At 47.8% G+C, this 25,748-nt stretch overlaps 8 protein-coding genes across 8 annotated transcripts; 4 read left to right on the forward strand and 4 right to left on the reverse strand.

Moving 5' to 3' along the window:
- Positions 1-726: 726 nt before the first annotated feature.
- On the forward strand, positions 727-1,353 carry N7517_003691 (uncharacterized protein; the record flags this gene model as incomplete). Its single annotated transcript, XM_056721421.1, has 1 exon — positions 727-1,353. One exon carries the CDS (start codon positions 727-729, stop codon positions 1,351-1,353), a length of 627 nt encoding a protein of 208 aa, XP_056577671.1.
- A 359-nt stretch (positions 1,354-1,712) lies between these two features.
- N7517_003692 (uncharacterized protein) lies at positions 1,713-2,374 on the reverse strand (the record flags this gene model as incomplete). The annotated part of the gene is made up of 4 exons (XM_056721422.1): positions 1,713-1,812; positions 1,858-2,016; positions 2,195-2,276; positions 2,329-2,374. The coding sequence occupies 4 exons, from the start codon at positions 2,372-2,374 to the stop codon at positions 1,713-1,715; spliced, it is 387 nt and encodes a 128-aa protein (XP_056577672.1).
- Positions 2,375-2,958: 584 nt separating this feature from the next.
- N7517_003693 (uncharacterized protein) lies at positions 2,959-4,386 on the forward strand (the record flags this gene model as incomplete). Its single annotated transcript, XM_056721423.1, has 1 exon — positions 2,959-4,386. The coding sequence occupies one exon, from the start codon at positions 2,959-2,961 to the stop codon at positions 4,384-4,386; it is 1,428 nt and encodes a 475-aa protein (XP_056577673.1).
- A 2,291-nt stretch (positions 4,387-6,677) lies between these two features.
- N7517_003694 (glycoside hydrolase family 11 protein) lies at positions 6,678-7,392 on the reverse strand (the record flags this gene model as incomplete). Its single annotated transcript, XM_056721424.1, has 2 exons — positions 6,678-7,080; positions 7,139-7,392. The coding sequence occupies 2 exons, from the start codon at positions 7,390-7,392 to the stop codon at positions 6,678-6,680; spliced, it is 657 nt and encodes a 218-aa protein (XP_056577674.1).
- Positions 7,393-10,350: 2,958 nt separating this feature from the next.
- On the forward strand, positions 10,351-12,650 carry N7517_003695 (SLC26/SulP family anion transporter; the record flags this gene model as incomplete). Its single annotated transcript, XM_056721425.1, has 3 exons — positions 10,351-10,579; positions 10,627-10,772; positions 10,824-12,650. The coding sequence occupies 3 exons, from the start codon at positions 10,351-10,353 to the stop codon at positions 12,648-12,650; spliced, it is 2,202 nt and encodes a 733-aa protein (XP_056577675.1).
- A 193-nt stretch (positions 12,651-12,843) lies between these two features.
- On the reverse strand, positions 12,844-14,215 carry N7517_003696 (uncharacterized protein; the record flags this gene model as incomplete). Its single annotated transcript, XM_056721426.1, has 2 exons — positions 12,844-13,785; positions 13,847-14,215. The coding sequence occupies 2 exons, from the start codon at positions 14,213-14,215 to the stop codon at positions 12,844-12,846; spliced, it is 1,311 nt and encodes a 436-aa protein (XP_056577676.1).
- A 585-nt stretch (positions 14,216-14,800) lies between these two features.
- N7517_003697 (kinesin-3 motor protein uncA) lies at positions 14,801-19,761 on the reverse strand (the record flags this gene model as incomplete). The annotated part of the gene is made up of 2 exons (XM_056721427.1): positions 14,801-19,632; positions 19,698-19,761. 2 exons carry the CDS (start codon positions 19,759-19,761, stop codon positions 14,801-14,803), a joined length of 4,896 nt encoding a protein of 1,631 aa, XP_056577677.1.
- Positions 19,762-20,603: 842 nt separating this feature from the next.
- N7517_003698 (uncharacterized protein) lies at positions 20,604-21,413 on the forward strand (the record flags this gene model as incomplete). The annotated part of the gene is made up of 3 exons (XM_056721428.1): positions 20,604-21,112; positions 21,171-21,247; positions 21,310-21,413. The coding sequence occupies 3 exons, from the start codon at positions 20,604-20,606 to the stop codon at positions 21,411-21,413; spliced, it is 690 nt and encodes a 229-aa protein (XP_056577678.1).
- Between the last annotated feature and the right edge of the window lie 4,335 nt (positions 21,414-25,748).

Genomic DNA, 25,748 nt, shown 5'->3' on the forward strand with positions numbered 1-25,748 from the left:
GTTCAAGGAAAGTAGACCGTTGAGTGAGAGATGCGACGAGTTAATTGAATCCTAACCGCAAGCTGAAGATATCAATGCTTCTGGCGAAGATGCGCAAATCCCGTTCTGGAACAGAAGACTTCTCTTCCTTGTCGGTCACAGCTGGGTGAAGCTGTACCTCATCAAGTGAATGGTATCTTGGTCTAGTATGTTGCACATTTATGCCTTGCTCGTAGCCTCAAAGTCAGTTCCACAGCAGCGACCTCGTCAACCTCGTAGAGGATTGAATCTAATTGAAGATCTTGCGAAGGGTAGGTAATCCAGATGTCTTATTATACATGTTATCGTCACGAAACGATTGAACTGGTACAATCGCAAGGAAATGGCAACATGGCCGGCGACGCATGGATTTAGATCTAAACCCAAATCTCATCATACCTGCCAGACATATAGCTAAGATCTCCAAGTATGGACCCGGACTTGACAAGGATGCTGAATTTACCCAATATATTATATACACTGGTGTTATACAAGAAAGACCCCAATTAAGCATAATCTGTTAACGGGAGTCCCCGTCACCCGAGAAATAGGGTTCACCAATGGCCAATCTGGAAAGTTCAAATCGGGATTAGCTTCTAAGGGTTCTCTTAGGGACTCATAGGTAACATCTATCTAATCTTGTGACATTCACCTAGGCAGGGGCTTTAGTAGTCTAGTTATCCTCGAATAATCTCGACACTTACAACTATGTACCTCCTGTCTCTTTCATTTCTCTTGACCCACAACTCCACACTCTCGTCCCATACCCAAATCAACAATTTCGATCTTCAAAATGCTCAAAACAACCCCTCTCATCGCCTCATCCCTACTGATGCTGGCGACAACCGCCTTCGGAGCGTGAAACAGCTACACCACCTGCGCCGACAGCATCGTCCACTGGTACAATCCGACAAATGGGAAAGTCAGCGATCCGCTCGATTGCGGTGGGGCCGCGCTCCTGTCAAGTACGATATCCCCTGCTGCACTGCTGCCTACACAGGCACGGAGCCTTGCATCATTACAACCTCTACCCTCTCTTGCTGGTCGCCTTCGGCCGCTACTCCCTCGACAGCTGCATCTGCCGCGTCCTCTTCTACCAGGACATCTTCTACCGGGGTAGCCGCTCGGACTTCCTCGCACAATATTTCGGGCAGCGCCGCTGCTCCTTCGACTACGGAGCCCCCAACTCAGTCGAAAAGCCCGAAGACTTCTGAAGCTGGATCGGCTAACTCGAGCAGCTCTGCTCCGCCAGTTTCGGCCAATATTGCGACGAGCTGTATTGGTCCATTGATGGCAGTTGCTGAAGCTGCGATTAGACCTGTTACTTTTATATAGGTGAAGCTCCGGAAGCATTTCACATACATCTCCGATGCCAGATCATGGCACATTAAAAAATTCAGAATATGATATCACATCTGCCATTATGGAGCTTGAGTTTATGTGCGGAGAAAGCTTGATATGCATTCATTTAGGAGATTAAAGCAGACGAAATATGGCAGCGAGACTCCCGATCACTCACAATCGGATCTACCGTAAAAAAAAGAGTGTAAACCAAGTCCATGTCGTCCACCGAAAAACAGACGAAAAAATGCAGAAACGCAGTGAGAGTCCCGATTACTCAAAATCGCTGTAGGGGTCAAAGAAAAGATCGAGTTGGAAGTCCAGGGAGTCGTGCACCACGTCAGGGCGGTTTTTCATGTGCTCACTGTAGCCCTTGGTCTCTGGAGAGCAAGCACCACAGAAGGAGGAACCTCAATCTTGAGCTCGCGCAGGTCATCCAAGGCGCATCTGAATCTGCACATGAAGCGATTCTTATCTTCATTCCCGGTGCCAACATACCGAAGGCTGGTCCACCGGCGCCACTGATGGCACACGTTCGCCGTTGCGTTTTCGCTGCGGTAGAAATCATTCATCGCGGACCAGATATCCTTCGCGAGGGCAATGTTAACGATGTGACTAGCCGGCTCGGGATCCATGGTGGCAAGCAGATACACGGGCCTGTGTGTTGGTTTGCTCCCAGCGGCGAATGGCATGGCCGATCCATTCTCCGGTAGGTTTTGGCCGTGTCTCTTCGGTAAAACCCCCAGCGGCTTCGACCCTCGATGCAAAAAGTGGGTAGTGATAGCTGCCTTCGACAATAGCCCAGTGAAGTGGCGAAGCTTCTTGCAGGGGTTACTTGAAATGATTGCGCCACTGGATCCAGTTGCTCGGTCCGGCCAAAGTCGGAACGAGAGAGGCGAATTCCGAAGCTTCGAGTTCTGCTCACATAGCTTAAACAAATCATGTTATCCAACTCAAGGAAAGCCTTACTTGCACCGCCATCGTCTTCTGGCGCAATCATAATTCGCTGGCACATGATTGCGGTCTGAAGATTGTTCGATGTAAAAGGGATAGCTTGGATCTCAAGTCTTGAGAGAAAAAGAGGATGCAAGGTGAGGGAAGGAAGAGGGTAGGAAGAGGAAAGGAAAAGAGAGAAGTAGAAATTGGAAATGGGAAATAGAAGGTGACAAGAGGGAATAAGGGAATTCAATGTCACCTCTCTTTTATGACTACGTAGAACTTCATCTTCCAATTGCTCCGAAGCCAATGCTTCTTTCTAGGCCTTGCTCTTCTCTATATGAAATTCGAATCTACACCCCATGGGGTAATTACTTAGCTTCGAGCTAACTAGTCCCTTTGGCGCAAAGCTTCACATAACGGATTTAGGCGTTGAAGATATTCAGCCTAATTGTGATCTACTTGAGGGGCCACAGGCTAATCATGCATCTGCTCGGTATCACATTTAATCCCTCTTTTCTCCCCGGTGTTAAAGAATTGACGGGACTTGGGAAGAAAAATGTAAGCTCTTTTCTTTCGGAGACTCTGGAGGAACGAAGTGACTGATGACCATCTATAACCAGTTATCTCACCAAATAACTGTTATTTCTGTCTATGTGTACAATGTCTCCATTCATTCAAAGTGTCCTCTGCTTAGCGACAGCAGTGGCTTGCACCCAGGCTGCTGCACTTTCTTCAACTAAAGTCGCAACAGTATCGGTCAACACAAATCTCAAGTTTCAAGAGCTTGATGGTTTCGGTGTGTCACAAGCTTTCCAACGTGCCGGAGACATCTACAGTAAGGAGGGTCTCTCCAAGAAAAACACCAAACATGTCCTTGATCTTCTTTTCAGCATCGACAAAGGCGCTGGATTTGCAATTTTACGCAATGGGATCGGTTCCAGCAACAGCTCAACCAGCAACTTCATGAACTCCATCGAGCCCTTCACTCCTGGATCACCGGACGCACGCCCACACTACGTTTGGGATCGCAATGACAGCAGCCAGTTCCCGCTAGCCCAAGAAGCATACAACCGGGGTCTCGTCAAGCTTTACGGCAACGCGTGGTCTGCACCCGGATATATGAAAACGAACGGAGACGAAAACAACGGCGGATACTTGTGTGGAGTGAGCAATACTCATTGTGAATCTGGAAATTGGATGCAGGCATACGCGGACTACCTGGTCCAATGGGCGCGCTTCTACAAGCAGTCCGGTGTCAAGGTGACCAACCTCGGCTTCTTGAACGAGCCTGGGTTTCCTGCGTCGTATGCTGGCATGCAATCCGATGGAACACAGGCTGCGGAATTCATTCGTGTTCTCGCAAAAACTATCAAAACCTCTGGTATGGATCTCGCCATCAATTGCTGTGATAATATGGGATGGGATGGACAAGAGCAGATGATGGCGGCGCTTCAAGCGGGTCCTGACCCCGCAGAGGCATACCTGAGTATCATCACAGGCCATGGATACGAGACGGTCCCAGACTTCCCACTCTCAACAAAGAAGAAGAGTTGGGTGACGGAATGGGCGGATTTGTCGGGCGGATTTACACCTTACACATTCTTCAAGAGTGGTGCACCCGGCGAGGGCATGACATGGGCGCGCAATATTCAAGTTGCGCTTGTGGACGCAAATGTCAGTGGTGTTCTTTATTGGATTGGGGCTGAGAGTTCAACTACAGACAGTGGTCTCATCAACCTGATTGGAGACGAGGTCATTCCCAGCAAACGTTTCTGGGCTTTCGCACAGTTCAGTCGCTTTGCTCGACCAGGAGCACGCCGTGTCGAAGCTACGAGCTCTGCCCCTCTGCTCTTTGTTAGCTCATTCCTTAATCATGATGGAAGTGTTGCCACTCAGGTCATCAATAACGGAACTGAAGCGTATGAGGTTAGCTTCAAGCTCCACGCCTCGGGGCGGAATCACAAAGTTCAACCTTGGGTGACGAACAATGATCATGACTTGACGGCACTCAATTCCCTTCATGTTGCTAAGGATGGTACCTTCAAGTCTACTGTTCCTGCGCATTCCATGATGACATTTGTGTCTTAATGTCGAGATGTTGGGAACATTGATTACTCTGATTTGGAGAAACTACCTGCAACCTGAGTACCTCTCTGATTCCGAGCCTGAAATCGCCCCTAACCCCCCATTGTGTCAAGTCCCTCTCACAAGACCGAGCAGGAGGGGACGCTTGGAAGTTTTCCTGGTGGTCCTCATCTCAATCCAATTGGAAATTCAGTGTCATGGTATATCAGATCTACAAATCGACTACTTTCTCCTTCTTCCATTATGCTTCTTCACTTGACAATATAATTAGAGCTTTGATATGTAACCAAGATATCTAGAAGGTACTTCATGATGAACTTACAGACGTTATAATTATGATGTCTTTTGGGGTGTCTTTTGAGATGTCTTCTCCTCAGCAGCATCCGCAGTGGACTCTGGAAGTGACTCATTGGAAAAGGTGTTTGTAAAACAACTGGGTTGAGTGGAAATTGTTAGTTTAGTGTCTTGTTCACTCCGAACTAATGATAGAAAGGTTTCACGCAGTGGCTGGAATTGTGCTATAGATCGTACGGAGTTGAGATATATTCCTTTAGGCCAAACAAGAATAGTCTATGTGATCGTTTTATTAGATGAATTTTTTCATAGATATTCTCCTCTTTATTGTAGAAAATATAGGTGAGAAGGTTACGTGGCCTCTCTGGTTGTTTCCCTTTTCTCTTCTCAACCTTCTATATTCATCCCTTGGCCTTGCTTGTCTTCAGTGACTTCTTCCACTTTTCTTCTTCTCCGGGGGTCCAATCCCTCTTAGGCCAAGTCGAGAATTCCTAACGGCAAACCTCAGATCTATCCCCCGAGATACAGAACTTTCTGGCCCAGGTCCGAACGTCCCTAGAACAAGGGACGTGTCAACGCAAAGAGTCCAAAATTCACACTTGCGACTGTGTACAGCAGCCGTGGTCCTGGCTTAATGGATACACATATCCTAGCTGGAACCCAAATCCCAGACCCGCCTTCCTGTCATTCTCTCCCTTAGAAAAAGATGTCTATGCGCATGGGCTGATGACTTGGAATGCTCCTCAAACTGCTTATCGCTTCTCGGCCTCCCTCTACCTTCACGCTAACCTCGCTTGCCTGCGATTCTGACTTTTTCTTCGACTTACATCCGCGGTAGGATGCCCGAGGAACTTCACACTGCTGCTATCACCCACTTTACTACCCCCAAAGCAACAACCTCCCCAAATCCTCCTAACCACATACAATTGTGGTGCGATGGCCCGGGTATGCATGAACTACAGTAAGGCGGTTTAAATGGAACCAGCATTGAACTACAACTCGCTGTTCCAAACCACGGGACGTATCCATCACCTTGGCGAGTCACACCGCGAGCAGGCACGGATACTATTCTAGGACCATGCTGTCTAGGGCCGAGTGGAGTGGAGTAATACCCAAAAGATCCTACCACAGATTGCTGCGCAATTCCATGAGGGACTTTGTGATCGACTGGAAGAAAATCAACAACCCAGGCCCCCCACAGCCGGTCGCGTCGAAACATCTCTTTCCATCGTCTCTTTCTCCCTTCATCCTCTGTATGTTCGTCATTTGCTTTCCTCTTCTCTATCATGGCTTCTAACAAGGCAGACTAAACACCAAAGGCTCATGTGGGTGCAAAGGGTTCCAAGACACCCATCAGTAGCGAAACACGCTGCGGCCTCCGATAGCCCGCTCGCTACCCAGCCCCAGCAACTTCACGCCTGATTGTAGCGAATCGACGGCTGACTCCACCGACTTAACGACCGTTTCAGGAAGGAGAAGTTTGGATGCAACGAGGTCACGAGCGAAGATCCATCCCATCCCGAAGACCAGAGAATTTGAGATCGGGTCGTTGTGAAAGGGGAAGAGATTCAGTGCCGGATGGAGAATCGACGCCTGTACAGGCTGGAAAGGAAGAAGATCCTCCGAGAGATGGAGACTGATCCTGACCTCATACTTTTTAGTATCTGTAACTAGATAGGTGTCTGGTGCATCTTTTCAATATGCTGTGTCACATTATGCATTATGTTTGTCGCAAACTAGTAAGGTTGAATCTACTGAAGGTATGTCTCTGGGATCGGGATATATCTAGGAATCCGTAATTCAGGCATAAAATGAATGGATTCCTGAAAAAGCAACTATCCAAGAGAAGGCCGAATGAGCTCCAAGCCTGATGAATCGCATCCTAAGAAAAGGATTCGTACACATCTCTGCTCCGTGCAGCTCCATAACAATAACCCTTTCAATAAAGCTTTGCTGACCAAGTAGACAGTTCGCATGAAGCCACTGCAGGACTTCCACGCTTATGAAACGGTGATGGTTGAGGATCCACTGCTCTGATATCCCTCGGTGCTGACAATCTGGTAGTTGTGCGTGGAGCCAAGATTCATTCCAAGAGAAGCCCAAGCATTGAAGTGGTTGGCAGTGGTAACTGTTCCACTGCTGCGCTTGGTCCGGCGAATAGACCAATACTGATTGAAAGTCGCAGTTCCCGAGATAGAAGGCTGGTTCACCTGCTGGTGGGTATAAATATCATAAACTGATCCATCGCTGGTCACGGTTCCCTTGAAGGTCATGCTTCCGCCGGGGTTGTATTCGCCATAGCTTTCCATGATGTAATACTCGACGAGCGGGCTAGTGGTCCACCCGTAGACAGCGAGATAGGCATTTCCGGAGGGGTTGAAAGAGCCGGAGAAGTTGATGTTTCTAGCACGGCATACTTGTAAGTATATTATCGAAAGGACAGTAGGCGGACTCGACTTACCGTGCGCTACCAGTAGCCCAGCCCTTGCCGGAGGTGAAAGATCCGCAGTTGGTCCAGCTGACGCTATATTGACCCGATGCACCGTTGGTGTAGGAGACACTGCCACCACCGTTGGTCCAAAAGGAATAGAAGTAGCCGTTGTTGGTTCCTTGCTGGTTCGTGGTGATGCTCTGTCGCTTTTCCAAGTCATTGGGAAGTGCAAATGCACTGACGGCAGCACAAGCTGCCACGAAGAGGCTTGAGAAAGAGACCATGATGAAGGATCAGATGCCTTTGGTAATTTAGGAAGACGAATGAATTGAAGGATGTTGTTTTGTGGTAGATGATTCCTTCAGGAGAAAAGCTTCCTTTTATATTGACAGGAGGATGTGGGGCGTGTTTCCAAAAGTTTCATATCCAGGATGTCTTGAATCAATTTAGCCAGCGACCCATTTACCCCATACTAGCCTATCCCAATTGGACTAATCATACATCATTCACGAACCATGTTTCTTTCATGCGAACTATTAGCGGTAGTCCACCGGATCCTCAACGAGATCCCTGTATCATTCCACCAGCCTAAAATCAGATTTATCAGCAATTCAGGCGAAGAAAAGCACATCCGAACTGCTCAGACGGCTAAACTTCGTCGCCAGCTGAAAATAAGCATGTTGCAGAATTCAGCCACCGGCTCAGGTGCAAATGCGGGGAAATTCATCACGGCTGTAATGGGTGTAGCTTGGCCCAGCCCAGGCTAAACCCAAAATCAGGCAGTTCGAAGCCGGGAAAACAACGGCTATATGATCCATTCTGTCGAATATTTCGATTACCAGCCATGGAGACCTCGGTTGATATAAACTCAGGAAAAACGTGACAAGGTTGTCGATCCATGGATCAACGGATGTTTATTTCAACCGAAGCTTGGCGAGTGGGTTTATATATTCCTGCGTCTATGTAGGGAACATCTAAGGGTAGACCTAGAAGACAGCTAAAAAGACTACACAAGGCCGCATAAGCGGCCGACTATTCTTGTCTCTACAAAAGTTCAAAAACTAAATATATTTCTTGATAGTCAAGTTCTTGATGATTGAATTGTCGATGCTCAATTACTTAATACCTATATTTCTCTGTTCCAAATTCCATTTCCTATACTTTTACATTATGATTATCGGTATTATAGCTCTCAATTTAATCCGTATAGCAACTCAATAGTTTAAATCGAGTAATTAACGATGGGAAAATCTGTTATGGCGCACTGGCGGTTGGAGACTGCCGTAGGTAGGCCTCTACAACAGGCTAATGTTTAAGCCGCATCTACGCAGCCAACTCAACACAATTCGTGATCGAGGGTGGTTTGCTCGGAATATATCTTGATAAAATGGCCCATGCTCGTCTCTAAGTGCAATATCACACGCTAGTAGGGTTGAAGACTGGCTGTTTTTCGCTCGGAAATTTTCGATCTGATAAGACGATTACTCAATTTACTAGCCGTTATTGAGCCCTGATCTGGGTCTTCAAACCCTCCTGTTAGTTAATTCTCCAGATGGTCTATACTTTCTCGTAGGCTCAGGAACACACGCCAAGAATTTTGGACGAACGTGGCGGGCCTGTGGGTTTCCGCGTCGAAGCTTGGTAACCTGGGCAGTCTTGGTAACATGGGCAGCCCTTGGTAATCTGGGCAGTCAAGCAAAGATAGCAAAAACAACATTTTCAGATATCGTGTATCTGGTTATGTTGCATGCAGTTTGTAGCATTCAACTCCTGGGTGTTTTGTCAGGTGCATTTATCGTAGATGCAGATGCCCCATCAAACCATATTTCAAGGTGCTGTTGAGTACGATGCAACCCTTGGGTTTGGCAAGTACTACCCAAGATTTTTCCATCGCCCCTAATTTCTCCCTATGTAGTACTGTTATCGCATGCCTTGCGTCGGCGCCCAGGCCGGATAGGCTGGGTAGGCTGGGTGTGAATCATTCTAGGGGTATCTCTTCGCCACTTACCATGTCGTGCATTTAAACATCATAATAGAATCTCATTAGCTCATATTATCGGGAGATTTTTCCTTTACACATAACTTGGGGTATGCCTCAGATTTCTAACCACATTCTTACGAGAACAAGTCGTGCAATGTATACACCTAACAAGAATAGTCGCCAGCTTATTCGGCCTTGTGCAGCCTTTTGGTGGTCTTGTGGTGTAGTCTTTTCGATAGTCTTCTTTCAAGTCTTCTGGCTATCTTCTCAGGTGTACATAATTTTAGATTCTTTTTTTAGATATTTTCTCCCTGTATTGGTGTTGTGCATAACTAGCGTGATAATACATAACTAGCGGCAGAATATAGGCGGTGAAGCTTGTGTAAAATGTGCCATCCAACTTTTTTTCCACATAGAACTTCCAAGCAACCACGGAACATTACAGATGACTCGGCTGCTATCTCCATACTTGAGGCTGATGCAAGGGTTTATCCTGCAATGCGCCCCTGTCGGCACTTTTGTCCCAACGATATGTCTCCACCGTGACACTTTCCCTGGACTAGTCAGTGCTTGGCATCATTTTGTGGACTTCAATTTACCAATACATACCAATGGTCACGCGACCAATCCTCGGTACCCAAAATGATGATCTAGCCACATTCCACTCTCACTGCAACATGACAGATATCAAGCTGGTGAGATTGTGCAACTTTGGAGCTAGTTTATGTAGCCAAATTGGCTGAGACAAAGGCATTACTGCCGAATTGATATTTTTTTCCTCCCAAAGAATGTTAAGCTATTTATGCAAATAAGGTTAACTCTGTCTCGTGGCTGGTCGATCGACCGATCTCTCCTGATAAAGGCTATTGTTGGCACGGCTTATCGCACTATTGGCACTCTAGTCTAACCCCTTTTGGGATAGTATCACTTGGCACTCGCTTTTCAATACAAGTGCCATTTATCACACCATAGTGAGTAACGTCGTTTAACCCTCATTGACCCTCTGAAAATTGGGTGACCACGATACAGGAGCATTCAACGTAAGGGCTTTATCCTGAAAATATCCGGTGACAATGAGTGGAACAAGTCTACGTCATTTAATATAGTGATGCTATTAAAATCAACACTTGTATTGAAAAGTGGATGCCAAGGGCTATTTAACCCTAAAGGCGTTAGACTAGTGTGCCCATACTGATTTCTGCTGTACCAAAAGGGTTTTACATTTTTTTGCCATTCTGCTTGATATTTTCAATCTATCAACATGAGGTCAAGGTCAGCCTTTGTCAAGAAGGCGCTTGGGTTGCAAGATCCGCCCAATCTACACAATAAGACAGCGCTGCCTCATGAGTCAGATCCAACGGTTTTAGAATGGTTAAGCGATGGCTTTCCCTCCAAACAGCAGGTTGGACACTATTTTGTGAGGTTGCTGCCATTCCTGCAATGGATCAGACACTATAACTTGCAATGGTTTTTGGGAGATTTGGTTGCAGGTGAGTGCCTTTGTTAACTGGATTCCAACCTCTGCTAACTCTCCTAGGAATCACCGTTGGAGCTGTCGTGGTCCCCCAGAGTATGGGATACGCCAAGCTGGCTAATCTTCCTGTGCAATATGGACTCTATACTTCTTTCATCGGTGTTGTTGTCTACTGGTTCTTCGCAACGTCCAAAGATATCACGATCGGGGTAAGCTCCCCAGGTGTCTGATCCGGTTGCATGGGCTAATCAACTGGGCAGCCCGTAGCTACCATGTCAACAGTTCTCGGCGGCATTGTCCGCGATGTTCAAGCGGAGCACCCCGAGATTCCAGGTCCGCAAATCGCCTTAACAGTCGCCATACTTTGCGGAGCCATCATCACATTCATGGGCCTAGCACGCCTAGGCTTCATCATTGACTTTATCCCGGTTCCGGCAATTACAGCTTTCATGGTCGGTTCTGCTATAAGTATTTGCTCGGGGCAAGTCAAGGGGCTGCTGGGCCAGACAGGGGACTTTGAAACGAGCACGCCTTCATATCGAATCATCATCGACACGCTGAGATATCTTCCCACCGCGCAAGGATACGATGCCGCCATGGGTCTTACCGCACTGGCGCTTTTATACGGCCTCCGATCAGGCTTCAACTATGGTGCTAAGAAGCTTCCACGCTTTGCCAAGATCTTTTTCTTCCTCGGAGCTTTACGCACAGTGTTCATCATCGCTCTTTACGCTCTTATCAGTCTTGGCGTCAATCACAATCGCCGCCACAATCCCGCCTTTGCTTTAGTTGGAACAGTGCCTCAGGGTTTCGACCAAGCTGGTGTCCCTGTACTCAACACCAAAGTAATCAAGCTCATCGTTTCCCAACTACCCGCCTCGGTAATTTGTCTCCTCATCGAGCACATTGCAGTCTCGAAAACATTCGGACGTGTCAATAACTATACAATTGACCCCTCGCAAGAGCTTATCGCCGTCGGTATCACCAACCTCCTCGGTCCCTTCCTCGGTGCCTTCCCAGCGACAGGTGCTTTTTCGCGCTCGGCTATTCAATCTAAGTCTGGGGCACGCTCCCCCTTTACCGGCATCATCACCGCCTGCGTCGTCCTGATCGCCATGTACAGTTTGACCTCCGGCCTATATTATATCCCTAAAGCAACACTCTCCGCCGTCATCATCCACGCAGTCGGAGACCTGATCGTTCCACCCAACACCATCTACCAATTCTGGCTCATCTCACCACTAGATGCCATCATCTTCGCAGCAGGCCTAATAGTCGCATTGTTCAGCACAGTCCCAAACAGCATCTACACAACCGTCTGCATTTCCGTAGCAGTCCTATTATTCCGCCACGCAAAAGCACCAGGCCAATTCCTCGGCCAAGCCTGGGTAACCGACGAAAACAACCAAGTCCCCCTCTTCCTACCCATGGACGAACCGAAAGCAAACCCATCCATCAAAATCGAAAAACCCCGCCCAGGCGTCTTCGTCTACCGCTTCTCCGAAGGTTTCAACTACCCCAACGCAAGCCACTACTTCGACGACCTCGTCCAAACGATTTTCAAACACACGCTCGGCACGAACGCGGAGATATATACGAAAAAGGGCGATCGTCCCTGGAACGAGCCGGTCTCTTCCAGTGCAGATGATTCTCATCTTCCAATGCTACGAGCTGTCATTCTTGATTTCTCGGCTGTCAATAATGTCGATGTGACCTGTGTGCAGAATTTGATGGATATTCGCACCCAGCTGGATCGTCGCTCTACACCTGTTGCTGTGCAGTGGCATTTCGCCAGTATTAAGAATAGATGGACAAAGCGTGCGCTGCATGCGGCAGGCTTTGGGTATTCGCAGGCACCTCAGGAGGGGAGTGAGACGGGGTCTGTAGACCCAGGCTCGCAATCTTCTGAGGGATCTACAGATGCAGAGAAGGGCGGCATGGAGATGTCTGTCTCGCCTGAATGGGCGGATATGTCCTTCACGACACCAGATGCATTGGAGAGTGCGGGTCGGAGGTTTTTCCATCTTGATTTGACGAGCGCGCTGCGAAGTGTTGATGTATATTTAGCTATGAATCCTTCGGTTTAAAAGGTATTATAAGAATATAAGGGAACTTGGTTCATAAAATAAAATTTGCATTGTGGTCATAAACAGTCAATCCATATTTCGTGTACATTGAAAAAAGATATCAGGGTCATCCATTAACCTCAACGCCAAATGGGAATATCGCAAAAAGAAACACCAATATGCAATAAAAACACAATCATAACAAGGCAACTGATCAATGCATAAGCAGCCAAGTATCATAAGGAACAGCACGAGGCTGTGTCTTCCCATCCCGACCAGTCGAAAACAAGACCGGCTCGAAATCACAAGCTGCAGAGTACTGCCGGATCAACTGACGCCAGTAACACGACTCAGCAGCAGGAGTAAGGTACCGATCACGGAAAGTGCGTACAGCATTATTAGCGATCCGCTCCGCAATCTTAGGATTATCAATAAGATAATCAATCTTGCGCGATAGATCGGACCACTCCCGATCAACCTCGATATAGTTTGCATCGGGCCCAGTTGCGACCAGCGCACCATGGTGAACCTCACGCCATTCAAGAGCATGGGAGATAACAACAGAACGGCAGTTCAGGAGATACTTCCCGCGACCAGAGAAACTCCGGCCCTCGGTGTGCGCCAGGAACATGTACCGACAATGGTCTTCGATAGGCAGAAGATTGTAGCGGATATCATCCTTGTCATCCCAATCAATGACACGCACGCTCGCCCAGCTACTTCCCACCGCTGACTTGAGGAGCTTACTCCGGACAGGCGGGTTCGTCGCCAGACTACCGCGCCAGACGAGCTGCTTTTTCTTCTCTTGGAATTGCAGCCCCGGCACGTATGTACCGTCGGCGGCAGTTTTACCGTCGTCGATTTCGGCAATACGGCGTCGCACTTCCTGGTAGGGCCCGATATGCACCTCTGGCCAGGCCCAGTACCCGAAGTCGGGCATGAGCCAGACTGAGGTATCCGCGTCGCGTTTTGAGTAAGCCCAAATGGGACCTGGGCTGGTTGTCTGTTCTGCGAAGTCTTCTGTGGTGAAGGTGAATTCGATGCTGGGTAGGAGGTGACGGTCTGGGAATGCTGTCAAGGCGCGGTGGAGGGAGTTTAGGGTGGCGCGTGCTCGAGATGCTGTGACAGGCATGGGGGCGTAATCGACAATATACAACTGAATATGACATGTTAGAGTCTGGTGCTGTCAAGTCCACAAGGGCGAATGTTTCACATACCTCTCCTTGATCAATAATTCCCCGCACCATGCCATCATCCACTGGCCTGGAATCAAGATCCTTGTAAGTAATAGGCTTGTTTTCTCTTAGTTTCGAGAATTGGTCAATCTCGAGAAATAGCTTTGGAAAAGCAATGCGGCATTGGTCCTCGGAGAGACCATAGTTGTTTCCATCGCGCTCGACAACAAACTCCCAGCCAGCGGAAGAGTTGACAGCTGGGGCACAGTACTGTTGTCGTGGTTGTCCCTTTGCATTAAATCGTGATGAGGTCCCAGGTGTACCGGTGCTGATGATGAGGAATGTAAGGATAAATAGAGACGCTATGGCGCCGGTGGCCAGGAAGCGGAATGAAGGGCGTTGAGTGAACATTCTTTCTGGAACAATTCCAGTTTCGCCCAAGTGTTTCACGATGATTCAAATTTTCATCTGGATTCTCAGCCTGAAAGAGATGAAGACCTTGTATTTCGTGGGTTGATGTCACTGTCAGCTTTGATTGTTTCCACAGCAACGCAGATGCGGGCAGTGTCCTGCTTTGTATGCGGGCTGCTGGTACCTGGATTCTAATTATAGTCGGTAATTAATGAGAGGCAGGCTCTAGGGCTGATTTTATCTACATCGTTAGATGAACTGTATGTAGGATCTAGATCTATCATGTAGAAATGCAGGCCAAACTACATCAAAGCTACCAAAAAGAAACTGTGCACAGTCGAATCTACAGTCCCAACAATATCGGATTATTATGTACATAAGAGGGAGAGTGCCATAGCGAGTCGATATATTCAAGGGGTATCTCAACAGGTCATGAAAGGAAATGCGAAACGAAAGAATAAACTAGAATGTAAGGTAAATGTAGACTTAGACCCGTAGTATCATAAGACATGAAGCAGACGAAGCCCAAAAGCTCAAGCTTGTCCACAAGCATGTCGCGACGAGTCGGAAATTCCAAAAGAATTTTTAGTCGCCATTCGCGGGGGCTCTGGGGCTGTTGCTGTTGAAGTAGCTCTCGTCTATCTTCAAGATCCATTCCACCTTTTGTGCCTCGGTGCGAGTGGCAAAGAGGAAGGTGTTCTGGGTTCCATAGACTGCAAACACATTCGGCCGTCCCTTGGCGGACATCGAACGGTCGGATCCAGCTCCTGAACCGTCCAGTAGTCTTGCAAAGTCGGGCGCATGGTCGACACGCGCATTGCGGAGGTTGATGGCGTTGATCTCGTCTCCCTCTGGGACCGAGTAGATGTGGAGGTACGGCCGGCGGAGCTCCACGAAACGACGCACCCAAACGTTGTTGGTATCATCGGGTGTAAGCACGTATCCCGTTTTTAAGGCATCGGGGGCTTTGGGGAGAGTTTGGATGGTGGCTATGAAGCGAGGCTTGAGGGAAAGTTTGTCAGAGAGGCCGTTGGTATCCGAATTTTTCATGTGCGCCGCTCCGTCTGAAGGGGGTTCGGTATTAGTCCGGATAAGGATCGCCTCTGTTGGGTCCTGCTTGAGCGACCACAGATCAAGGTACTTCCGTAGAAGTTTGGATTTGCGCTCGTTGAGCTCTGTGCCACGCATTGGAGTTGACCTTCCACTACGAGCCAGCGAGGGAATGAGACAGCCCGCGCTGAGAGCGCCTCGGGCGGCATGAAGCTCTGCAGCACGCTGCCGGCGTTTGCGGTTGGCAATGTAGTCACGTACCAGAGAAACCTTTCGAGGAGCCCAAGTGTTCAAGAGTTCCTCGCCTTTCACGTAGTCATTTTGGGTGTTCATACGCCACAGATCAGCAGCACGCTTAGCCGAAATGGGACGAATAACCAACGAGTACATGCGAGTCGTCGAGTGCACAACACGAATCGAGTTCCAGAATTGCTTGAACATCGACTGCTGGCGGACATAGGTACGGCCTTGGATCTGGATTGTCTGGTCTGCCTCGAAAACAACTGGGTTCTGTAAACGACTGGACACAAGATCCCAACGAACAGTCACTTGGACCCGATATTTTTCTGCCGTCACTCGGTCAAGTAAAAGAGATCCATGTAAACTTGAATCCCACTGGCCGACAATTGTGACATGAGAGGTTCCATCGGCATTATCCCTGACCGTTGGTTCTTGAACAAACTTCAAGGGGACGTCCGGAGTCTGGAAGTCCTGATCTGGGATCTTGCCCCAGGGATCGAGGAGGCGGACGGAACCAACGCGGATGTTGTTGATATCATCCCACGGAAGACTTTCCGTTGAGCTGTACGTGATGTTGACCGAGATGCGGCGCTGCAATCCTTGATGAAGCTGAGATGTCCCGGCATCGAGACTGCTGCTCTGAACAACCTCCACGGGGAGGTATTCGCCAGATTCTGCCATTTCGAGTATTTGAATTCTCGCAAAGACATCATGACGTTCTTCGGAGAAAAATTCCGATTCCGCGATTCGAGGAGCAGTTCGCTTCTGCGGCAGGTCCGCTGAGTCGCGCATATCATCCCAACTAAGAAGCTTGTCAAGATGAACAGATGTCACACCAGCATAAACACAGACCTTCAATGCGGCTGTCCGTGGACTTGACAGCGGCAAGCTCATGCTGTGCACACTTTCAAACCGAACCGGGCCGTCCTCAAATCCTTTGATCATTTGAGTTGTAGTTGCGCCTCCTTCCTCTGAGATACCAGGGACAAATAACTGCGCATGTACATCAGAACCTTCCCACTCTGCGAACCCAATCATGTCCCGCATGACAACATTAAATTTGAGGGTTGAAGAGGGCGCCTGCGCAGAGGATGGCTCGAGGGAGAGACGAACGATTCCGATGACACTCTGGGTATATGGCGAGGTTATCTCAACAGAAAAGTCTTGTACACGGGTTTCAAAAACAGCCGTTAAGGGGATATCGGCATCGCCGATGAGAGAATATTGGGGTGAGCAAGGTTCAGAGAATGGGTTGTCGAGTTTGAAGTGTTGGATGTAGTCGGGACGGTCAATGTATTGGTGCAATTGCCGCATAGCTTGGACGCGACGCTGGAGCTTTTCGATTGACCACAAGTGAATCACGCATTGCTTGAAGTCGATGACTCGAACACCGACACAAGGCTTCTTGGCCTCGTCAAGCAGGATGTCTTCATCGCCGGAAATTCCGTTCAGTACGAGATCATAAGACGATTCCATGTTGTGGCCATGGTCGACAATGGCAAACTGGAAAACCACATGCTTGTCCATGATATGGCTCATGATCTGTGCTTCTTTCAGAAGGGAGGCATGTTGCAAAATCTTCTCGGCCATTCGGACGTAATTTCGCTGCGACCAATGCCTGTACACTGAGCGCGCGACCTCGAGTTCACGTTCATCCAATTTCGGGAAGCCATTTTCGAAGATTTGAGGAACCGGCTGGCCCATATCTCGGATATGGGTTTCAAATGTCTCCTTTTGTTTGCGCAACTGCTCTTCGAATTCCTCCTTGGCTGTCCGCAGTGCGTACTCCATTCGCTCTTTCTCGGTGCGTAGCTCCGGTGAGTTTGGATCAGAAGCCTCCACGGTTTTGAGTTTTTCTTGGAACTCTTCCTTGCGGCGATCCAGCTGCCGCTGCATATCTTGACGAGCCTGGTTGAGTGATGCGACACCATTAACTTCATCATCGTCATTCTGTCGCGGCGTGCTTGGCATGGTTATAGCGGTGTCTAAAGAAAAGTTGTCGAGGGTCCCGTTGGACATGTACTTGTCCCGAATCGGGAAGGAGCTGATAGAGTCGGAATCTTCATCTTCCGGAAGTCCACGCCGTCCAGCTCGAACCTTCTGCACATCCTCCAACAGTGTGTCCAGTTCATCATCAGGTAAATTGGAGATCTGGTCAGTTCCAACCATAGCACTGACAGCTTCTCTGCGTGCTAAGAACCAGTCTGACTCACGACTACGCTGTGAAGGCATGGGTGAATCTGCCCTGGTTGAATCGCCATCGAAGTCAGATCCTGCCTTGCTCAGATTCCGATCATGGGTTTTGTTTGGCGCTGGCGACCCAAGCTGGCTTGTAGTGACTGAATGCCGTAGTAAGCTCTGCTCGACCCGTTCGGCTCTGGCCTCTTGGGGGTGGTTGAAACGGAAAATATGAAAATCGCCAAGGATAATTCGGAAACCACTCTTGAGGCGTGTGGGCTTGTCCACCCGCATGCCGTTCACCATGATGGCGGCACCTTCGGCGGGTACAATGGTCACAACATTATCCGCATTCTCAAAAGTGCAGTGCTTCTCAAGGATCTTAGATCCATTCAATCGGATCTCGACGGTTTGATTTTGATCCATATGACCAACCGTGGTGGTGCCAGGTTTGATGTTGTAGACCAAACATTCCGCAAGAAGGGGATCGTCGCTGAGGTTAACCAAATGGGGCATTTTCTTCGGTGTGCTCATCCCAATGAAGCCCTTTTCGATGTTGATTCCCAATTCCTCCAAAGCTGCTTCACGCTCCTTATGGATAAGCTCTGTATTCTGCAGCTTCTCTTCCCAAGTCTGGTTAAGGTCTTTGTAAAGCTTTTCACTCTGGTTGAGCTGTTCTACAATCTCCGCTTTGCTGACCTGAGTGACACTTCCATCCGGCTGTTGGATGGAGACCATCTGTTTCTCCAGCGGTGTATCCGGGGGATAGTACTCCTGGGGAACACCACCTATGGCACCAGGTACTCCTCCCGGTCCGACTCCGCCTCCAAGTTTTGATCGGAGCTGTGCCAGTTCCTCCTTGAGTTCACGAATCATGCGTGCATTTGGATCTTCGTTCACAACAGCGTGGTTCTTGATTCGTTTCGCTGAGTCGGCGTACCGCAGAGTACCAAGGGTTTCGTCAAAGTTAATATCTGCAGGAGAAATTGCTGCAATCATGGAGGTCATGGAATTTCCGCCCAGAGAATCCTTCAGCAACCATGTTAGAATTGAATCACGATATGGTACCATGGATGCATTCTTCTTCTTGCCGGCCAAGGTCTTGCCAGCAGAGACATCGGCGAGTGCAGCAATGACACGACCAAGCGTTGACAATGAGCGATTGATCTCCGCACCCTCCTTCAATCGCGCGCCGGTGGCTCCAGTCGAGTTGGCTCTTTCTGAACCAGCCAAATCAACCAAACTGATTTTCGACACCTTCTCGGTATCCATCGAAGTTTCTTTATCGTGTCTCTTTTGTGTCAGAGTCAAGGTGAAAACGGCATGTGATCGACTGGAGGTTTCGTTCATGTTAGTCGCGGCAACCGTTCGGGCTTTGTTGCCCTCGTCCATCAGGCTCTCGATTTCTTCGAAAGATCCGACGACAAGTTTCGCTAGATCCTCGACATAAGGACCCGTTGAAGGATGCTCACGAACTTTCAGGTTGCCTTTGTTTGACGGGTTGAGCAAATCGCGTACCCGCTCGTTGTAGATTTCGAGGTATGACACCTCAACGGTGCAATTGAGTAACTTGTCCGTTTGGATCGCAGTTATGCGCTCAAACATCGACTGGCAAATCCGCGGGATCACACCGTGTTCCTTGCCATAACCCATCATGGAGTATGATTTTCCCGAACCGGTCTGGCCATAAGCGAAGATACAATTGTTGTAACCCCCAAAGGCATTGTCCAGAAGCGGAGAACCCAGATCATCGAAGAGGTCATTTTGGTCGGCGAAGTTTGATGATTTCTTATCGAAGGACCAATATGATCGGTCAAAGGCAAACACCTTGTTCCCTTCAGTGGCACCCTTCCCACCCTTCCGTGATTTGTCCTCTGCGCCAGGTGGTGGAGTGAGTACGGTCTGGTTGCCTTTCATCGACACGATACATTTTGCACCTCGCTCGATCTCTGTATAAAGACAGCCTAGTTAGCCTAAGGTCCAAGGGAGAGCCCCTCCCTCGATATCAGCTCACCTCGACTATTGAAAGGCCGCACCCGCACCACCACCTTAATATTTCCACCGCCGCCTGGAGCCATCTTTGCTCTCTAACCCATGCACGGGGGATGTTCGTCAACAATGGACGTGTATGAAAACCGGAGTCCGGACGTGGGATGCAAGTGGTGACAGGGGTACACCGATGCGCGAACTCCGCAAGGAGCGCGGCTTGAAGGTCTGTCGCAGGGGAATGAGAGCGGAGTCAAGTGTGACTAAATGGCTTATGGTCGTCTGGGAGTGGTTCGTAGCGATATTCGAAACGGATGTCAACAAAGACGTCATGTATCGGTCCAATATTTGATGTTGCGCGTCTGGAATGTTTTTTTTGTGGGGGATGTTTGCCGATATGCGGGGAGTCTGGATCTTGCAGCGTTAAAAGTCTGCCACCAAGGAAAACCAGCCACAGATTCGGTTTTCTCGAGGCACAAAGGAAAACAAAATGCGATTTTGGTCGAGTCAACAATGCGGAAAAGCCACTTTGGTCCGGGGGGTGATGATGAGTAAGCGCTCCACCGCAACCCGTGGAGTGTAAGGGGCTCAAGAATAAACAATCCCAAGTGTCTCCATGTCTATTAGGGGATATACTGATAGTTATTGGGTAACTGTGTTATAACTATGGATGTGCTGAGTGCTATTGTGTTGGCTACACTTTGGCCCAACACATACTACCTCATACTTCTTTAGCTCAGTTTACATCGACGTAGGGGAGAATAGAGTTACCCAGGTCATATTTGGATGCCTTCTAAGTTTTCTTCTGTGATATGTAAATGTTCATGATGATCTCACTAAGATATATGCCCGTCCTTCCAGGTTCGTCTTGTCAGGTATTATCTGACATTCTGCGCCAACTTTTGAATTCCCACGTCGGTCCTTTCACTACAAGATGGGTGGTTCATTCTCCTCATATGAGGTTGATGGAATCAAGTATAGCCAAGACCAGCTACTCGAGAAGCTGTGGTCATGGTGCGAGGGATTGGACAATGAAATCAAAGCTATCAATACGAGGATAAACCAAGACAACCATTCACAAAACACAGGATCGAGCGCAGATGTCCAACCTCTTTCTAAAAAGATTGATGATGTTAGCGCAGAAAACGGTCGCTTGCGCGCCGATATTACTGCTCTTTCTACGAAAATCGATCAAAATATTGCAGATAGCATTCACTGGAAGTCAGACGTTGGGGCTCTACCTTCCAAGTTTCGTAACATCCTCGGCGCAGAGGTGGATACTATGAACGCGAAGTACAGGGCCCTTTCTACAAAGGTTGACAACGGTTTCAACAACACTCCACCAGCTATCAACCGGGGACTTGCTATTGGGCTTCCTCTTGGCCTCGGCATCCCTCTAACTATAGCTGTGGTTTTCTTGTGTGCCATGTGGATTCGTCGCAGGTATAGTTCACACGGACTCCCGCCTGATAGAAACGGCTAACACGCTATATTCCACTAGATATCCATATATACCGCAACACATGAGTAATGAGGAAGCTCAGAACTATATCAAAATACACAATGCGACACGGCGCAGTAAAAACTCCGCAAATTCATGTTATTTATGGTTATATTCTGACTAACGGACTTTTCATCAGAAACTCTCACTGAGAAGGTCTGCGATCTTTTCGAAGCCCTAGGTTTAAAAAAGAAACAGGCTGTTCCAGAGATCTATGTCATGAACAACACACCCACGAAATGACACCATCACCACACAAATTGGATGTTTGGCTCATAATGGAAGTTATCAGTGAGTGGTGGGTTATGAGAATACACGATAAAGCTTGGGGTGAGGGATTATTCGCTTGGTTACTTGGCTAAGTAGCTGCGTAGCTACGTCTATTAGATTCAGTCAGCTAATATTTAATTGCTCTCAATGTTCCCGCCTAAAAGGACAGTGTTTCCACCTTCAATATATCCCGTCTTCTAATTTTGCGCATTCTAATTTTCTATGAGAACAATGTAGCTAGATGAGCTTGGCTAGACTCCAGGGCTATATTGGCTATACCATAATCGCTCTAACCTAGACGTTCCGGGACACAAATCCCGATTCGGACGCGGCTTCGTCTTTCTATACTTTTTGAATGTGATATCATCGATTCTTCTTTTTTCTTCGCGGCATGATCTCGTATACTCTTCTTCTTCTTCTTCTTCTTCTTCTTCTCGATCATATTAAAGCTACTCTCATATCGCCCTAGCCCGAGTCAAATCAAAGTATTCAGAACACTACTTTCATCCCAAAATTGCAAACTTTCACAAATCTTAAAAATGACAGATAACGTGGGCCTAGCAGTTGGCCTTTCTATTGGGCTGGGGATCCCTCTCACGATCATGTTGATAATATTCGCTGTGCTCTATAACCGTCGCAGGTAGATATTTGAAGTGCACCTTTTCATTGCGCTCACTAACAATATCTGGCTATTTAGACATCCAAAACTGCCTAAATCTGGTTATTGCAATACTGAGAATACAGAAAACTGGCTCAAACTATACCACGCAACCCGACCACATATTAACCACCCTCCCAATCTGTTCATCATCTATTGTTATTGACAAAAGCCTCGCAGGTTCTTTTACGGAGAAGATCCTCGGTTTCTTGAGGGCCTTGAGGCTGATCAAAAAACCAGTAATCCAGAAGGTCTATGTGATGGAGAACGGGACCAAGGTGTCGAAGTGATACTATGGTCATAAAAGTTGGACACTTCACTGGATAATAGGATAAACAAGTACGGAGTACACGTATGTTGTAAGCGAACTTTGGCGGGGATGGCTTTTTGCTTTTGGATGTAGCCACTGTTGAATTATTGTTGTGATCGGCATCCCTGGTATATATCGTAAGCGCGTTGGTAGTCTATATTTATCGCGTGTCAGTAAGCCAACAGCTCCTACTCTTACTTTATGTTGGGCGCCCATCAGCTCTGTCTAGTATCTATACGAAACTGGCGTACATTATACCAAGTAATCCGGCCACTTAAGATAAGGTCAAAGTCTCAGAATGATACGACGCCACACTTGGGTGTACTTTCTCAAAACAAGGGACACTTTTTTATTTCCTGTGCCTAGTATTAGATTTAATGGGGAATAGCTGGCTTGTTATTGTATAATCTTTGCAAATTTGCGCGGCAATTATTATTTCAATCCTGGTTGTTGTATGTGACTACTATATATATTTCAGAGAATGCAGGTTGCTATGGCACCAATGTCTCGAATATCGCAATCAAACGAAATCCAGGGACCAAACGGAGGGTTATCAATAACACATGAACATTCTATTCTATATGTACATGAAAAATCTGTACAAATAGAAACTCGAAGTTGAAGGTCCGAAGTCAAGCGGTCAAGCTTCTCACACGTGGGGTGTTTCATCCGGAGATCGGACCCATCGGTCTCTGCGAATCGGGATTACCGCCTGCGCTGAATGGCCCATGGGAAGCTACTAAATTTGACTAGAATGCACGTGGGGATTAACCCGGGAGTATATAAATTATAGAAGTATAAGAGTATGGCATTTTTCTTTGCATTTTTCTTTTGAATTGTCTGGTGATTGAGCTTGGGAGGCAATTTATAGGAACATATATCCGAGACAATGCGAGGTGGGGATCTTTCGGAGATAAATCTACGGTGAGCAGAAATGTTTCGACCGCCAGTTTGGATGTTCAATAATAGTAACAGTCCAATATAACAACGGTCTCCGTATTTTGCACATGTATCGGTCAATTGGACTGCGTCATGAGCTGAAACAAACACTTCAATGCGCCAAGTGAGTACATGGGTCGACCTCGTGTTTTTCAGCAGACATCTACATAGTGATACTCAGACTTACCAGATGGAGGTCTTGTGTGCCAAGCTGTCACTCTCGTCTGGATTACAATATTGCCGCCCGGGGAGATGATTTCATCGCCACAGATCTCATCACACTGCCGTGAAGACCTGAGTGCCGTGAACAGTACTCCGTGGACCATACTGAAATAAACCCTTCTGTGGAGCTTTTGTTCTTTCCGGAGTTCATCGTGCATGAACTTCGAAGCCGGGGTTTATGAATATGGGATGGGACATTAGGTGGAGGAGACTTCCCTAAATAGGGCACACAGCCGAAGTACGCAGTGTCCACCGTGAGAAAAAAGCAAAGTAAAATAGAGCATATCCCTTTGGGTATCCGAAGTGATAATCATGAGCCAAAGTCAAGCTGACGAAATAGGGCCAAAAAAGAAATGAGGCGATTATTAAAATGAGGCGAGTGATAACGTGGGCAGACATGCAGCGGCGGCGTATTCAATGCTCGGGTTGGGTTTCAAGGGTCTAAGATCTGAAGGGGATTGAGGATATTAGTAGATCTATAACAAAATGAAGTTAAAGAAATAGAAGGAATGAATATGAAGTTGAATATGAAGTTGAACTATTAAAGGAAAAGGGTGCGTCATAAGTCTCGGGTCACACACAAGAGCTCGGGACGACCGGATTTGTTTTATTACAGTATTGTCATATAGATACGATTGGGGGCCAGTTGGGCGGCTATGAGGGCCAATGAACCAGTAATAATGGATACTTACCTGTAATTTGTTGTAATATCGCAGAAAAGGCGGCCTCACCAGCGGGGAGTAAGGCGGTCTCTCTGTCGGCAGCCAGTCAATCTCCTACAAAACTGCCCCATCCGCCCTTTTTCCTCGCCTTTCTTCCCTCTGCCTCTTCTCGTTGGTTGCCCGCACTCTCCAGTTCATCCTCCAATTACTTTACATTATTGGTGAAACCCTGCCTTGCATAAGGTCATTCCTCTGCTATTGGTGATATTCAAACTGGGGTAAGTTATACATTCGAATTTGAATACATTTTGTATGCTTTTTTTGCTTGATCTTTTCTACTTTTCTTTGTTGACTTTCATCTTGACATTTTGCTGGGGTAAATACATGTTCCGTTTAACTGTTTGATTCCCTTTTATTCCCGTTTTTTAACCCATTTTCTACCCATTTTCTACAACTGTATCCTTATATACCTGTACTGTGTCTGTACTGTGTACTGCCGGTTCTATACGGAACTGCCCGGCTTGACATCAGTGGCTCCCACAGAATCACCGCCCTCTCGTTGGCACGATTCCCTTTCCCCCCCCTCTCTCTCTCTGGTCAAATCATCTTCTACCCTGGGATCCCTTGATTGCTTGGGATTGGAAAGTCCGGAGATTATCATCCTGATTAAGGTACTAAGCTCTCCCACGTTGCGCGCGCTCTGCTCATCTCGTGGCAAAACAACGCGTGCTAAACCAAAACACACCCAACTTACATATCCTTGCTATTCCCTTATTGGTTCTTTCTACTTCACCTATGCGTTTCATATTTTTTTTCATCCAATCTGCACGCGTTTAGCATTTACATCTTCCCTGGGTATCCAGTTGCATCTAACATATGACATATAGTTGCGAGTGATTTCTTAGCTTGGGCTTTAAAACTATCGCAAATCTTCACTTTTTCTGCTCTGCAGAAGTCGATCGACAAGGTAGGTTCCCTGCAACTCCCTTGCCAACGCATACATTTTCTTCCCTCTGACCGGTCTAACCCGCCCCGGATTCCAAACCCTCCCCCTCCACTTCAACCTTCTGTATTGACAGCGCATTGGTCGTTGATTCATCGCAATGATTGGCTAGATAAATGCTAATACTGGCCCCATAGTGTCGGTGCGTGGAGACTTGAGGGCGCATTCTGACATCAACGCCCAGGCGTTATCTGTCGCAAGTCGAAGGTTGTCAGCACTGCCTGGATTCTACGCTGGACGTGGCAGAGCAAGTCCCAGAATTGCCTGAGGTAGCCTGCCGACCGTGCTTGATTTATACTGCGTAGCCTCCACACCTGCTATCATCAGGTCTGTTTTGACAGCGCATCAAGCCGACATCTAGTTGAGGTACCCCCCCCGGCGCTGCATCACAGCCCAACCACGTTACACCCGACAGTGGGCGTAAAGAAATTTGCACAAAAGAGCCAAAACCCTCCGCAAGCCATTCAAGATTATTCTCAGAGGTTGAGAGTTTCTGACGAAACACAATATTGGC

Source organism: Penicillium concentricum (assembly GCF_028827145.1).
Source record: "Penicillium concentricum strain IBT 3081 chromosome Unknown utg000002l_segment0_segment0, whole genome shotgun sequence".
Taxonomy (NCBI): domain Eukaryota; kingdom Fungi; phylum Ascomycota; class Eurotiomycetes; order Eurotiales; family Aspergillaceae; genus Penicillium; species Penicillium concentricum.